The sequence below is a fragment of the Magnolia sinica genome, chromosome 9 (genome assembly GCF_029962835.1).
Source record: "Magnolia sinica isolate HGM2019 chromosome 9, MsV1, whole genome shotgun sequence".
Taxonomy (NCBI): Eukaryota; Viridiplantae; Streptophyta; class Magnoliopsida; order Magnoliales; family Magnoliaceae; genus Magnolia; species Magnolia sinica.
Window position 1 is genome coordinate 12,329,942 of NC_080581.1, and position 16,722 is coordinate 12,346,663.

Sequence of the window (16,722 nt, forward strand, 5' to 3'; positions counted from 1 at the left end):
ACAGTATTTACGAACATGCGTGTAGATAGTCAAGTACTGGCAGAGAATCTGTGCTTTTCAGGGTTCAAAATCTCAACGCTGGACGTCCTAACTTGCATGGGGCCAACCACCTCCTGCCACGTGTCAGTCCGTGGGACCCAACCGTAAAAAGGGAGTAAAAATCGTGTGGGTAAGTAATTTTTAAGTCAAAATCTACCCTCGCATGTTCTTCCTCGATCCTAAAACAACGTTGTTTTGTCTCACTTTCTGGCTGTTTTTTTTTTTTTTTTTTTTCAAAATCTTTTGAGGGATTTTTCAGCATCTGAAGAATGCTCACCAACACCCATTTCAGGAATTTCATTTCTCTTTGATTTTTGTTCTCTTTTATTTTCATTTCTGGATTGTTGGTTTCGTCTGCAATATTGGATTTGAGCAAAATTTCAATCCAAAACCAATTAATCTCCAATCGATTTTCTGTAGAATTCCAATCAAAACCAAGAAACCCAATTCACAAAACCGCCGGTTCTCCAGCCCGGCGGTGTTTCTTCATTCTGTGATCGAAATCCAACAGACCCATTTCAGGCCCTACCATTTTTCTGAAGAATTCCAAGTCAAAATTAAAAAACACCCATTTCGGGAAACGCCGGTTCTCGATCTGGGCTGCTGTCGATTTCTGTGAATTCCGTGTGAGAAGAAAGCATGGGCGAGGAGGATGAGAACATTCATCTCCAGGGTGACAGCTCGTCGGAGAATAAGCCGAAGAGCAGAAACTTCAATTTCTTTTGGGTGCCTCTTAATTGGTTTAGGATGCTCTGCAATGAGATGCATTGGAGTTCTGTCTTTGGGATCTTCGTCATCTATGGCGTCAGTCAGGGGACTGGTGGGGCCCTCGGCCGGGTCGCTTCGGATTACTATTGGAAGGATGTACAGAAGGTCCAGCCATCTGAATCCCAGGTTTATCAGGGAATAACTGGCATTCCTTGGATTGTGAAGCCTCTATGGGGCCTACTCACCGACGTTCTTCCTATTGCAGGCTACCGCCGGCGGCCGTATTTCATTCTAGCAGGTGAGGAATGCTTACTTGTAGATCTTGTTTTCTCTCTTTCTAGTAGAATTCTACTTGCTCCAGATCGTGATTTTGCCGCCAGGTTGTGTAGATTTGAGATTGGTTGTCTCAGCTTAGTGTACATTTGGAACTATGTTGGAAATCTTGGGTTTTTGTTTCAAGTAGTTGATTGGTTGTTTTGCTGTAGAAATGCAGAAAATTGATAATCTGCGATTGGGTTTTGAATTCTGGGCCGCCCAAATTGTTTGGTGAGTTTGAAAAGGAAGTGATGCTACCAACAAATGTTACTGAAATTTGATTTGGGGTACTTCCAAATGCAGTCTTAGTTAATGTAGAGAAATCCACATCCTCAAACACGAGCGCTGATTTCTCAAGTGCAACAATCTGTGATGTTTGGACTCTGAAAATCAAAGATGAAATGAAGAATGCAAGAGATGAGAAGGAAGAGGCTTCAGAAAACCAAGAACCACATCTAAACTGCTAAAATTTCAGAGATTTAGTCAAAGCAATACAGCCCACGAAGATCATAATCTCACATGAAAGAGAACTCCACATCTCCAAATATTTTATTTGAAATAACAAGGACAGATTGCAATACGATATTAGAAGAAGAAAAAACAAACGCAATTTCTATATGATGCTCGTGTTTCTTACTCTTATTTCATTTGAAATAACAAGGAAAGATTGCAATACGATATTAGAAGAAGAAAAAACAAATGCAAATTTGCAATTTCTATATGATGCTCGCGTTTCTTACTCTTCCTTCTCAAAAACCCCCGAAATGTAATCAAGCTGTTACTATGGAAAACCAGCTTTCCTATTTCTCTAGCATGCAAAGTAAGCAAGAATGCCCTAAAACTTCAATAATAACTAACCCAAATAGGTCAGTGGTAGACAGAGTGCATTGAAACACTGAGGTCATGCGTTCGAGTGCCATGTGTGTGTAATTTTATTTTATTTTTTATTTTTTTAACAAAATAATAAAATAACCCAACTAGTTAACTAGGATTGATAAGAGAATGCAAACCCAAGACTCATCATCATCATCACAGTAGCCTTCTCCTAGTTATTCAGGGTTACCTTTGTGAACCCTTTTCTGCAATCATCAATACTTGAACCAGGAATTCTTATGATTTACTTGGAAAAGGTTTGACAAATCATTTGCCTACCTGACATCAACCCTTCTTTACTGGGATTAGGTCTAGTTGGCGCATGCTCATCGCTAGCAGGTGGAGCTACTTGAAAAGCTAAAACTACCGTAAAACTATAAAATTCCCAAAATTACCTTGGAATTCTATTTAAAAAAATGCCCAAAACAAAAATGTTGGGAACAAAATCTTAAATAATATTTCCATCCTTCATTACATCACAAATGTCGTACTAAGCAAAGCAGCAATAGATCTAGGTGCGGAAGCAGGGAAGCATCTGTTTCAAAATGTTAGCAAGTATAAACAATTAGTGTTAGAGTATACACTCTCTGTATATTTGAGTGTGAGACTACATATATTCAATGGTCATGTGGTTCACAATATCCTTGGAGATAATGGTGTGTCTTTTATGATCTACCGTGTCCATAATCCGATCAACGCTCAACCATTATGACCAATCAACTTCTTCATCTACCACCCCAAGTCAGCGCCTTCTTTTGAAAACTGTAATCCCACAAATCCTGATATAATTCATCTTCCTAATGTCAGATCTAAGAACACTCGTACATTGAAGACTGTATGCTCTGTGCAAGCCTAAAGCGTGAGTGGGAGCAACACCTGGAAAGATGGATAGTTCAACTAAGTACCACAAACCTGCTGCCTACCTGACATTAATCTTTCTTTACCAAGCTTGGGTTTGGCTGGTACATCACTTCCAGGTGGAGCTACTTGAAAACCTTAAACTACCACAAAACTATAAAATTCCCAAAATTACCTTGGAATTCTATAAAAAATCCCCCCCAAAATAAAATAAAATAAAATAAAAATTTGGGAACTAAAATCTTAAATGACAGTTTTGTCCTCTCATCATGTGCCTGTTAGACAGCTCACGTACCTTGTATAACTAGTATACCTTGTATAGTTTATTTCCATAGGTAGAGGATTCTGAGTTTATTGTTTTCCTTGTATAGATGGTTGTAATCTCTATATATTCAACCCCATTGGGTTGTTTCAAATACAGAAAAGCTTTCAGCTCTTCTTGGTTTTCATGGTATCAGAGCTTCATTGATCCAAAACCGGCACCACCTGTCAGATCCGATCGCCTTTGCTCGTCCGACCCCTCTACCCCTCTGCTCCCCTGCGTTTTCCGGCCCCTACTCGTCCAGATCCAGCGCTCCTGACCCTCTGCTCGTCTAGATCCGGCGCACCTGAGCTCGTCCGCCCCCTCTGCTCGTCCGATCCAGCGCACTGGCCCCTTTGCTCGTCCAATCCGGCGCACCTGCGCTCGTCTAGCCCCTCTGCTCGTTCGATCCACTGCTCCTGCCCTTCTGCTCTTCTTCTCGTCCAAATCTAGATCCAGATCCAGCGCCCCTCTGTTTCAGATTTAGATTCAGCACTTTCTATTCCACATCCAACGCCCCTCTATTCCGATCTATCTTTTCACGATCCAGCGCCCCTGTTGCTGGTGCTATTCCGCCAAATCCAGAAACTACAATCCCTTGGGTATCTCCTGCTATACGGTACATCTAAGACCTGTGCTTTCCATTACTTTAGATCAATGGACAAATCATGTACAGAGGCCCCACGTTATAGTTTTGATGGTACCGACTATTCTCTATGGGCCATCCATTATAAGAATTTCCTTAAGGGTTGTGGTTTGTGGGGACTACTGGATGGATCTGTTACTATACCCACTTCCATAGAGGCCGACAAATTAGCTGATTGGGAAATGAACAATGGACGGATTATTACTTGGATTCTCGATTCGGTCGATCGCTCCATTGCTGTTGGCCTCACACCTCATCGCACTGCTAAGGCGATGTGGGAACATCTCCAGACGATTTATCAACAGAGTAATGCGGCTCAGTTATACCGCCTGGAACAGGATCTCGTTAACCTTACTCAGGGTGACTACAATATTTAATCATTTTACTCCAAAATTGTCACAATTTGGACAGAGATGACTATGATGGATCCAACATGTCCTCATGACTTTAAAATATTCCAAACTATGCACAAGAGTGCGCAAGTTCGTCAATTCCTTATGAAACTACGTCCAGAATTTGAGCATTGTCGGGCTGCTCTCTTGAACCGTGGCCCTACTCTTTCATTGAATTTGGTTATTAATGATTTATTGGCTGAGGAATAACGACTGAAAGTTCTCTCTCTTCCTTCCTCAACTTCGGGCTCATCTGATATGGTGCTTGCTGTGTCCACTACTCCACCAACACGTGGTTCTGGTTCCTCTCCTTTGACTTGTCGCGGGTGCAATAAGGTGGGTCATGTTGTCGCTCAATGCAAGGAATGGTGCACTTATTGTTAACGGACTGGTCATGGTATTCAGGACTGCTGTACACGTGCCTATGCATCTTCTTTCGGCCGTAGACGTGGTGGTCGTGGTCGTGGCCGTGGTCGTGCTCTTTCTGCTACTGCTGCCACTATTTCTTCCGAGCCGTCTGTTAGCAATTCTACATCTACTGTTTCTGTTGAAGGTCTTTCATCTTCGTTGACTCCTGCGATGCTCCAGTAAATCGTTTCGGCCCTTTCTACGGCCGGTATGTCAGGTATATCTCCATCTTCTACATGGTTCTTCGATTCGGGTGCTTCCAATCATATGACCGGTGATGTATCCCATCTTCGTGATATTCGTCCCTACACTGGCAATCAGGCTATTTCTACTGCAGATGACACTAGACTACCTATTCAGTCCATTGGATTATTGACTTTCTCTCCTTCTGCTCATCGCCAGTTCACCCTTCGTGATGTGTTTCATGTCCCTATCCTCTCCTCCAATTTAATTTCAGTTGGTCAACTCACATCCAATAATTGCTTAGTCATATTTCTTCCAAACTGTTATTTTGTACAGGATCTGGCAATGGGGAAGGTACTTGGGACGGGTAGGCGGCATGGTCGTCTGTACGTGCTGGACTTTGATCCATCTATCACTTCGGCTTGTTGTTTCTTTTTTTCATCTTCATCAGATATTTATTTGGCAAAGAATTTATGGAAACTGTGACACTTTCACCTGGGTCATCCACATTCCGATCGGTTACTTCAGTTAATTTCGTTTGGCATGTTAGGGAATATTTCTCTTAATAAAAATGATTTGGATTATTCTTGTTATTTCTGTTGTCTTTAAAAAAGTAAGTGTATTTCCTTTTCTCTAAGTACTACAAAATCATCTTGTATGTTTGAACTTGTGCATACGGATGTCTGGGGTCCTTCACCAATTATGTCTCTCTCTGGGTTACGATACTATGTTATATTCATTGATGATTTCACACATTACACTTGGATTTACTTTTTTCAATCAAAGTCACAAGTTTTTGAAAAATTCAAGTTATTTCACTCCATGGTGGAGACTCAATTTCAGGTTCCAGTTTAAAGTCTCCGCTCTGACTCAGGAGGGGAATATCTCTCAACCGATTTTCGTACATTTCTTCAAGGTCATGAGATTATTCATTAGATCACCTGTTCTGATACTCCACAACAGAACGGGGTGGCTGAACAAAAAAATCGTCATATTGTTGAAATTGCCAACACCCTGATGACAGCTGTGAGTGCTTCTCGTTCTTTCCGGGCGGAAGCAATGTTACATTCCGTCTACTTGATTAATTGGATGCCAACCAAAGTTTTAAACAGTAAATCTCCATACTTTGTTCTCACTGGCTTACATCCTGCATATTCCACATTTCGTGTTTTTGGTTGTATCTGTTATGTTCACTTGGCTTCACGTGAACGTAACAAACTATCTCCAAAATTAGTCAAATGTATGTACTTGGGATTTGGGGAAACTCAGAAGGGTTTTCGATGTTATGATTCAGTTTCTCGTCGTGTTCGGGTTTCACGACATGTTGTTTTTCTTAAACACATTGCCTTTCATTCATCTCTTCCTCCTCCGTACACTCCAAACTCTCCTGGTCTAACTGCTTTTCCAAAAATTCCATCTGTCTCAAGTACTCTCCCTCGTCTGTTGCAGGTTTACTCACGTCGACGACGTACAGATCCACCACCTATTACTCAACCCGAACCTACTGTACCTGTTGCAGATCCCGTACTTACCTCGATACGTTGTTCTGCTCGTGAACATCGAGCGCCTGATCGCTTGATATGTTCTATGTCTGCCATGAATGCTACTCTGGATACTGTTTCTATTCCTACTTCATACTCTCATGCAACCACTCATGATTGTTGGAAGAAGGCTATGGCAGAAGAACTTGCGGCATTGGATGATAATCATACGTGGGACATTGTCACTCGACCTGCTGACCAACAGCTAATTAGTAGCAAATGGATTTATTCTGTCAAGCTCAAGTCTGATGGATCATTGGATCCATACAAGACTCAACTTATCACTCAGGGATACAAACAGGAATACGAAATTAATTATGATGAGACTTTCGCTCCCGTGACCAAAATAAAAACTGTTTGTACTCTTCTGGCTATATCTTCTGTTCGCTCATGGCTACTTGCTCAGATGGATATGAAAAATATCTTTCTTCATAGAGACCTCTAAGAAACTGTATATCTGAAACCTCCTCCTGGCTCTTTAATCCCTGACAATAAGGTATGTTGCCTAAAGAAAGCCCTGTACAGCCTCAAACAGGCACCTCGGGCATGGTTCCAACGCTTTCACGATGTTGTTACAGGTACTGGCTTTACTCAAAGTGGTCATGACCCATCCTTATTTTTGCGCACCACTGCTCACGGAATAGTCATTGTTCTGGTCTATGTTGACGACCTCCTCTTGACTGGTAGCGATGCTACTGGCATTTCGGCTTTAAAGGAAGTTCTGCAATCATCTTTCAAGATGAAAGACCTCAGCCATCTAACACACTTTCTTGGACTTGAATTTTCACGTTCTAACCGTGGCATCTTGGTCAGCCAGCATAAATATACAAAGGATCTTCTCGCCTTGGCATCATTGACGGATCAGAAGACAGTTCAGACTCCCTTAGAACTTAACGTTCACTATGGCCGTGACGATGGTGATCTACTTGCACAGCCCGACTTATACCGCCGTTTGGTTGGGAGTTTGGTTTACTTAACTATGACTCACCTTGATATTGCCTACGCTATCAAAGTCGTCAGTCAGTTTGTTTCTGCTCTTCGGACTCTTCATATGACTGCGGTGTTGTGCATCCTACAGTATCTTCGTGGAACTCTAGATCGATCCTTGTTCTTCGCCTCCACGGCGACTCTGGACCTTCGTGCTTATTCAGATGTTGATTGGGCCGGTTACGCTCTCACACGAAGATCTACCACTGGCTACCGTGTCTTTCTCGGCACTTCTCTCATCTCTTGGAAGTGTAAGAAGCAGGCCACTGTTTCCAAATCGAGCACAGAAGCCGAGTATCGGGCGATGTCTGCTGCGTGTAGTGAGCTCGTCTGGTTACGTGGACTTCTTTCAGACTTGGGCATTCCTCTACAGAATCCTACTCCACTCCATGTCGATAATCTCAGTGCCATTCAGATTGCCTCTAACCCAGTTTTTCATGAACGGACGAAGCATATTGAAGTTGACTGCCACTTTATCCGCGAGAAATTTCAGTCTGGGCTCATTTCTCTTCCACTTGTTGTATCTCATGATCAGATTGCCGACATTCTCACCAAGTCCCTCACTTCTGCACGTCACTCTTTTCTAGTTGGCAAACTATTACTTGTCGATGACCAGCATTATTTGAGGGGGGATGTTAGACAGCTCACATACCTTGTATAACTAGTATACCTTGTATAGTTTATTTCCATAAGTAGAGGATTCTAAGTTTATTGTTTCCCTTGTATAGATGGTTGTAATCTCTATATATTCAACCCTATTGGGTTGTCTCAAATACAGAAAATCTTTCAGCTCCTCTTGGTTTTCAGTGCCACATGCCACACTATAGTTGCATACACCACAAGTCCTCTCATTACCTTGGAATTCTAAAAAAGAAAATATACCCAAAACAAAATTATCAGGAACGAAAATCGTAAATGACAGTTTCGTCCTCTCATCATGTGCCACACGGCGCACTATAGTTGCACAAAGCCTGAAGTGAAGCAGAAATAGATCCAGGTGCGGGAGTGAGGAAGTGTCAGTTTCAAAATGTTAGCAAGTATAAACAAATAAAGACATAAAATTACTAAAATACCCCTAGAATAAGCAAATAAAGACATAAAATTACTAAAAAACCCCTAACTAAGTCAAAAACACGCAAATAACATAAGTATGGGAAAGTTTGGGCGCTCGGTCTTCTTTCTCCAATCTTCCTTCACATGTGTCTTCCCTAAGTGGGGTCTTCTATATGTCCAATCACATGTGAAAGGTCTTCAGCTCCTCAATAGTCGTTTATCCACAAGGACGGCACTTGTGGTTGGCGCTTTCTTCGTTGGTACACCTTGAATGCACTTGTGTCCGCATCATGAAGCTACATCTGTTTGACTCGGCTTGGCCGTGTCATGGAAAGAAGAATCCATGGCAGGAAGGCTATCAATGTTCCAACTTTTATCCTTGAAATTGCTAGTTTACTATTTTCAGAAAAGGTCAGACAATGAGCTTTGGTGGAATTCAATACTGTATGTGTGCATTCTCAAGACACCCAACCACATCCTCAGCTTTGTAGGTTGGGGTGCTTGCCTTTTCTCAGTGAATTTTATTGAGGATTCAAAGAAGGATACCTGTAGTGTGACCATGTTATCCGCATTTAGCAACCACTAAGGCTGCATTTGGATATGAAAGTAAATTGAATGCGAACAGTCAGTTTAAGCAAGATGAAATGAAAACTCATTGATGATTTGTGGTATCCATACTGAGGAAGTAGCTCTGAAATTTTTGTTACATTGCTTTCACATCCAACTTGAAATTAACATAATTGCAATTTGGAGCAGAAACCTTCGAATGTGATTGCATGGAAGGAAATCACAATTTGATTATTTCTTATTCATTACACTAAGGGCTTGTTTGATTTTCTAAATCCTTGGTAAATACCTGGTAAATAGGTAATTATTACACTTTCACTCTGTTTGAAAATACGCCGGTATTTGCAATTCGAAAACGGGTCCAAAAAGGCTGGTTTAAATTTGTGGACCCCACCTTGATCTATATGACATATATGCACTGTCCATCCATTTTACCAGAATATTTTGAGGCATGAGCCGAAAAACTCAAGTGGCTCACACCAAAGGAACAGTGGCCCCAAGAAGTTTTTAACAGCAGGTGTTCGGTTCCCTTTTTCCTGTGGTGGGTCCACTTGAGCTTTGGATCTGCCTCAGTTTTTGGCTCATGCCCTAAATTCAGCTGGCATAACGGATGGACAATGTAGATAAGCCACGTACACACGGTGGGCCCCACATATATTTTGCATCTCGGTTTCCGTGTTAAAAAAGTAAGCCCATCAAATCAAGCATTGGGAACCATGCGGTAATTACTTAAGGAAATAATGATTACCCATTTACAAGATATTGACAATGGATTTGGAAAATCAAACAGGCCCTAATAGTAACAATACAAATTGATAATGCATCATAAGTTCAGGAAATTGGTTCACACATTTTAGAATTTGATAGTGCATCCCAACGGTTTGCGTTTGCCTCACTTGTATTGGACTTAAGAAGCAAAGTAAAATTCCCGTGTCTATGTGACTGAAAGGCAAAGCCAAGATGTGTTGCCACCACATTTCTTCATCATCTTCATTGATCTAAGCCTTACCCGAAATAATTGGGTCGGCTACATGAATCCTATTCTGCCATGCCACTCTATCAAGGGTCATACCTTTAGTTACACCATAGGTCGTTAAGTCTTTTCTCACTACCTCCATCCATGTCCTTTTGGGCCTTCCCTTTGCCCTTTTAGTTGTTGTTAGGGTATAGGATATGTACAGCTGTACATACCATAGATGGCTATATGGATGGATACATGCATATCTGCTATGATCTCTACAGATCTCTATAGAATCACAAATCTCCCACCTCCTTTATATATTCTTGTCATTCTCAATGAAATATATATAAGACAGTTTCCACAATGTAGTCTCTTGTGGATAACATGATAAATCATGGCTCTAATACCATGCTATAGTTTATGGACTACATTTTAGAGAATATTGTTATGTTTTCCATTGATGACAAGAATATATAGAAGAGGTGGGAGATCTGTAGAGATATTAACAGATATGCATGTATCCATCCATATAGCTATCTATAGCTTATACAATTGTAAATACATATTCTATGCTCTAACAATTACCAAAACATTTATTGAGAGAACACGAGGAAAACTTGTGGCTCTTAGAGAGTGGAAATTCATTAGGTTCAAGTCATTTGACTTGGTAGAAAACCATGTTGTGAGTTCTAAAGCCATGTTACCTACATCGTGGATTACTTTGGTATGTGGTATGGGAACAGGTATGTGGTCCTTTTGACCTTTTCTGAGAAGATAGTAATTTCAATAGGAACTCATCCGTGGAGTAGAGGCAAAACACCGAACTACATAAATCCATTGTCTCTTGTGTGTGTTTGGTTTTCTTTATTGCATCAAGTTGTTTTCTTACAAAATGAAACTGGTATTAGAGCTAGCTTAGTTAACGATGGCAACAAAGACGGCAATATCAAAGTTTGAAGTTGATAAATTCGATGGGAAGGACAACTTCAGCTTGTGCCAAAGGAGAGGGAAAGATCTACTAGTACAACCAAGGTATCCCGTATCGGTATCGGTTGGTGTAACGGTACCCTCCGATACCGATACAAATATAGGGATGCAACGACCCGTAACGGTGCATTTTTTTTAACGCCTTTGGGGGAATTTTTGGTCCCTTAAAAACCCCTTTGTAGTACCTTAAATTTTGTTTCGCTCTTCGGATCTTAAATATGGTTTCTCCCGATCTTGTGGAACCTAACGTCCTTGTTCTTCCCCCGACTACCCGTTTTTGGAGTTGTTCCTTACCTCTCACCGAAGACTACCAGCCAGTGTTTTTTCGGACTTCTTCATTTTGGGTGTGAAACCCTTTTCCTCGGGAACCAGATCGGGCTGTCTGCCCCGGTGGAGCTTGCTTATGGATTTTTGATTGGGCATTCCTCTACGAATCCTACCCACTCCTTCATTCTTCCCTTGAGTTAAATTTTTATGAACGGAGAAGTATTGGGGATTTTCCGCGAGAAATTTCACGGGCCTTTCTTTCCACTTGGATCTCTTATTCCACTTCCACCTCCTATTCTAACTCATCTTTTCTATTGGCCTATTACTTTCATGACCGGGATTATTTGAGGGGGTTTGACTACATTTGTATAACTAGTATACCTTGTATAGTTTATTTCCATAAGTAGAGGATTCTAAGTTTATTGTTTCCCTTGTATAGATGGTTGTAATCTCTATATATTCAACCCTATTGGGTTGTCTCAAATACAGAAAATCTTTCAGCTCCTCTTGGTTTTCAGTGCCACATGCCACACTATAGTTGCATACAACACAAGTCCTCTCATTACCTAGGAATTCTATAAAAAAAAAAAACCCAAAACAAAAATATCAGGAACGAAAATCGTAAATGACAGTTTCGTCCTCTCATCATGTGCCACACGGCGCACTATAGTTGCACAAAGCGTGAAGTGAAGCAGAAATAGATCCAGGTGCGGGAGTGAGGAAGTGTCAGTTTCAAAATGTTAGCAAGTATAAACAGTTAGTGTTAGAGTATACAGTTAACACTCTTCAATGTATGTGCATTGCATTGAGTGGGAGTACACATGTCAATAGCCATATGGTGCGCCATATCCTTGGAGATAATGGTATGTCTTTTCTGATTTTATTGGAGTTATTTCGTGAAGCTGATTATCATTATAAATAAAGGATTCTAGAGGAGTAGATATATTCTCACTTCTCTTCCTTTCCCAATTTTTACATGGTATCATAGCTATGGTTCTAATATACCGTGTCTATTATCTGATCTAAACCTTAACCATTATGACCAATCAACCTCTTCCTTCACGATCCCTGAGTCGGTGCCATCTTCTGAAAACCCGAATCCTGCACATCATGATATGATTCATATTCCTCATCTCAGATCTAAAAATGCACATATATTGAAGACTGTATACTCTAACAGTTAGGAAGCAAAAGCGAGGAGCAAAAGTCCAAATCATGAATGGGAGCAGCACTTGGTTTGAAGGATAGTGCAACTAAGTACCACATACTGCATGCGTGACAGCATGTTAGCACAAAATTCAACAGTTAATACTTACGGACTGTGTTAGTTGAACTTGTAATACCTTTGGATTTTCACGAAATACACGGTTATTGGTGTCATCATTAAATTTTGGTTGGTATATCTATTGGGGTCATCAGTGTTTGGATCTGTTTTTAGGTGAATATGGGATTCCTAGTGCCTTTTAGTCCGTTAGTTCCCTTGTGATTTGGATTGAAGAGGACTCTCAACTTGGATGGACCAGTCATGACTTGGGTCATCCTTGGTGACCAACCCAAGCTTTTGATGAGATTTAAGACTGGACCCAGATTTGATATCATCAGAACATCCCACACACATGGGCTAATTGGGTTGTTGACCGGCTTGTTGTTGGTATGGGGATATGATTAATTAAGGGGAGTTTGAAATTACACTAAAAACCATGACGAGGGAGTATATGGAGGTGAAGCTACATCTGTTTGACTCGGCTTGGCCGTGTCATGGAAAGAAGAATCCATGGCAGGAAGGCTATCAATGTTCCAACTTTTATCCTTGAAATTGCTAGTTTACTATTTTCGGAAAAGGTCAGACAATGAGCTTTGGTGGAAATCAATACTGTATGTGTGCATTCTCAAGACACCCAACCACATCCTCAGCTTTGTAGGTTGGGGTGCTTGCCTTTTCTCAGTGAATTTTATTGAGGATTCAGAGAAGGATACCTGTAGTGTGACCATGTTATCTGCATTTAGCAACCACTAAAGCTGCATTTGGATATGAAAGTAAATTGAATGCGAACAGTCAGTTTAAGCAAGATGAAATGAAAACTCATTGATGATTTGTGGTATCCATACTGAGGAAGTAGCTCTGAAATTTCAGTTACATTGCTTTCACATCCAACTTGAAATTAACATAATTGCAATTTGGAGCAGAAACCTCCGAATGTGATTGCATGGAGGGAAATCACAATTTGATTATTTCTTATTCATTACACTAAGGGCTTGTTTGATTTTCTAAATCCTTGGTAAATACCTGGTAAATAGGTAATTATTACACTTTCACTCTGTTTGAAAATACGCCGGTATTTGCACTTCGAAAACCGGTCCAAAAAGGTTGGTTTAAATTTGTGGACCCCACCTTGATATATATGACATATATGCACTGTCCATCCATTTTACCAGAATATTTTGAGGCATGAGCCGAAAAACTCAAGTGGCCCACACCAAAGGAACAGTGGCTCCAAGAAGTTTTTAATGGCAGGTGTTCGGTTCCCTTTTTCCTGTGGTGGGTCCACTTGAGCTTTGGATTTGCCTTAGTTTTTGGCTCATGCCCTAAATTCAGTTGGCATAATGGATGGACAGTGTAGATCAGCCACGTACACACGGTGGGCCCCACATATATTTTGCACCTCGGTTTCCGTGTTAAAAAAGTAAGCCCATCAAATCAAGCATTGGGAACCATGCGGTAATTACTTAAGGAAATAATGATTACCCATTTACAAGATATTGACAATGGATTTGGAAAATCAAACAGGCCCTAATAGTAACAATACAAATTGATAATGCATCATAAGTTCAGGAAATTGGTTCACACAGTTTAGAATTTGATAGTGCATCCCAACGGTTTGCGTTTGCCTCACTTGTATTGGACTTAAGAAGCAAAGTAAAATTCCCGTGTCTATGTGACTGCAAGGCAAAGCCAAGATGTGTTGCCACCACATTTCTTCATCATCTTCATTGATCTAAGCCTTACCCGAAATAATTGGGTCGGCTACATGAATCCTATTTTGCCATGCCACTCTATCAAGGGTCATACCTTTAGTTACACCATAGGTCATTAAGTCTTTTCTCACTACCTCCATCCGTGTCCTTTTGGGCCTTCCCTTTGCCCTTTTAGTTGTTGTTAGAGTATAGGATATGTATAGCTGTACATACCATAGATGGCTATATGGATGGATACATGCATATCCGCTATGATCTCTACAGATCTCTATAGAATCACAAATCTCCCACCTCCTTTATATATTCTTGTCATTCTCAATGAAATATATACAAGACAGTTTCCACAATGTAGTCTCTTGTGGATAACATGATAAATCATGGCTCTGATACCACGCTATGATTTGTGGACTACATTTTAGAGAATATTGTTATGTTTTCCATTGATGACAAGAATATATAGAAGAGGTGGGAGATTTGTAGAGATCTTAACAGATATGCATGTATCCATCCATATAGCTATCTATAGCTTATACAGTTGTACATACATATTCTATGCTCTAACAATTACCAAAACATTTATTGGGACAACACGAGGAAAACTTGTGGCTTGTAGAGAGTGGAAATTCATTAGGTTCAAGTCATTTGACTTGGTAGAAAACCATGTTGTGAATTCTAAAGCCATGTTACCTACATCGTGGATTACTTTGGTACGTGGTATGGGAACAGGTATGTGGTCCTTTTGACCTTTTATGAGAAGATAGTAATTTCAATAGGAACTCATCCGTGGAGTAGAGGCAAAACACTGAACCACGTAAATCCATTGTTTCTTGTGTGTGTTTGGTTTTCTTTATTGCATCAAGTTGTTTTCTTACAAAATGAAACTGGTATTAGAGCTAGCTTAGTTAACGATGGCAACAAAGATGGCAATATCGAAGTTTGAAGTTGATAAATTAGATGGGAAGGATAACTTCAGCTTGTGGCAAAGGAGAGGGAAAGATCTACTAGTACAACAAGGATTAATCAAAGTGTTGTATGGTAAGAAACCCACAACAATGGACGAGGATGATTGGGAAGAGCTCGGTTTGAGAATGGTGAGTACCATTTGTTTATGACTTGTAGATGAAGTCGTGTACAACGTGATTGATGAGGACTTGGTTCCCGACCTACGGAAGCAACTGGGGATTCTATACATGGCGAAATCCCTAGCAAACGAGTTGTTTATAAAGAAACAACTATATGGTTTACAAATGAAAGAAGGCTCCGATCTACTAGAGCATATTAATATGTTCAACAAGATAGTGAATTATTGAGGCTCGAGGTGAAGATCAACGAAGAAGACAAGGCATTGCTACTCCTGGCATCGCTTCCCCCCTCTTATGAGTGTTGCTATTGTCGTCAAAAGGGACATCTCAAGAGAGACTGCCAAAAACGTTAGAAAGACATAGAGGACAAGGAGGAGGAAAAATAATGCAGGGTCATTTTCACACCAGGCTCAGAGTGGGGTGGCCTGTGGGATGCAGGGGCACACTTGGGGTGGGTGGCCCATGTGAGGCGGGCCCCACCCATGTGATGCGGGTGGCTCGAGTGAAGCGGAACCCATGTGAAGTGGGGCCCACGAGGGGGGTTCAACCGATGTCCTAACCCATAGGATGTGGGGCCTGGGCTATGAAATAAAGGGATTGATTTGCCATGATCTATCAGTTCGAGCTTTTAGAGCAAATGGTTAATTGTCCTGCATCAAAGTGGTATTCGAGCTTTTAGAGCAAGTGGTTAATTGTCATGCATCAACGTGGTATCAGAATGAGAGGTCTCGTGTTCGAGACTCCTCACCAGGGGTGATTAATGCATGGGCATTTTCACACTAGGCTCAGAGTGGGGTGGCCTGTGGGATGCAGGGGTGCAGAAAGTTCCAATAATAATGATGTGGACCTATTCTTAGTCTCCTCGGATATGAACTATGTTGTTAATGCTTGGATTTTAGATTCCAGTTGTTCGTATCATATGTGTACTAGTAGCGATTGGTTTAAAACATATAAATCTTGCAATTGTGTTACTGTGCTAATGTTGAAGATGGAGTCATGTAAAACGCAATTGATGCGGGATTAGCTCCAAACCTATGGAAAAAATTGAAGATTATATACATGGAAAATCCCTAACAAACAAATTGTTTCTGAAAAAAACAATTATGCAGTTTACAGATGAAAGAAGGCTTGGATCTACCAAAGCATCTCAATACATTAAACAAGCTAGTGAACTGTCAAGGCTCGAGGTGAAGATTGAGGAAGAAGACAAAGTGTTGCTAATCTCGGCATCGTTTCCCCCCCTCTTATGATCATCTTGTCACAAACCTGCTTTATGGGAAGAAGACTCTGAAAACAGAGGAAGTCACTGTGGCATTGTCCGCGATAAAAGCTGAGTATAGTCAACTATAGCATTGTCCACGATAAAAGCTGAGTACATGACAACTGCGGAAGCAGCTAAGGAAGCGCTATGGTTAAAGGGATTTGTGACAGAGCTTGGATTGAAGCACTATGCAGTTTAGTTGTATTATGACAGCCAAAGCATCATTTATGTGGCAACACATCAAGCGTATCATACCAAAACCAAGCATATTGATGTGAGGTTCGGGGTGAGACTCAATTTAAATCCCAAACTGACCG

At 40.9% G+C, this 16,722-nt stretch overlaps 1 protein-coding gene across 1 annotated transcript in view; it reads left to right on the top strand.

Annotated features, from left to right (window-relative positions):
- The first annotated feature begins 231 nt into the window (after positions 1–231).
- Positions 232–16,722, top strand: part of LOC131256915 (probable folate-biopterin transporter 2) — a 43,038-nt gene continuing 26,547 nt past the window's right edge. The window contains exon 1 of the mRNA XM_058258017.1: positions 232–1,045. Within this exon, the coding sequence (XP_058114000.1) occupies positions 679–1,045 (367 nt within the window). The 5' untranslated portion in view covers positions 232–678. The remainder of the gene's footprint in view (positions 1,046–16,722) is intronic.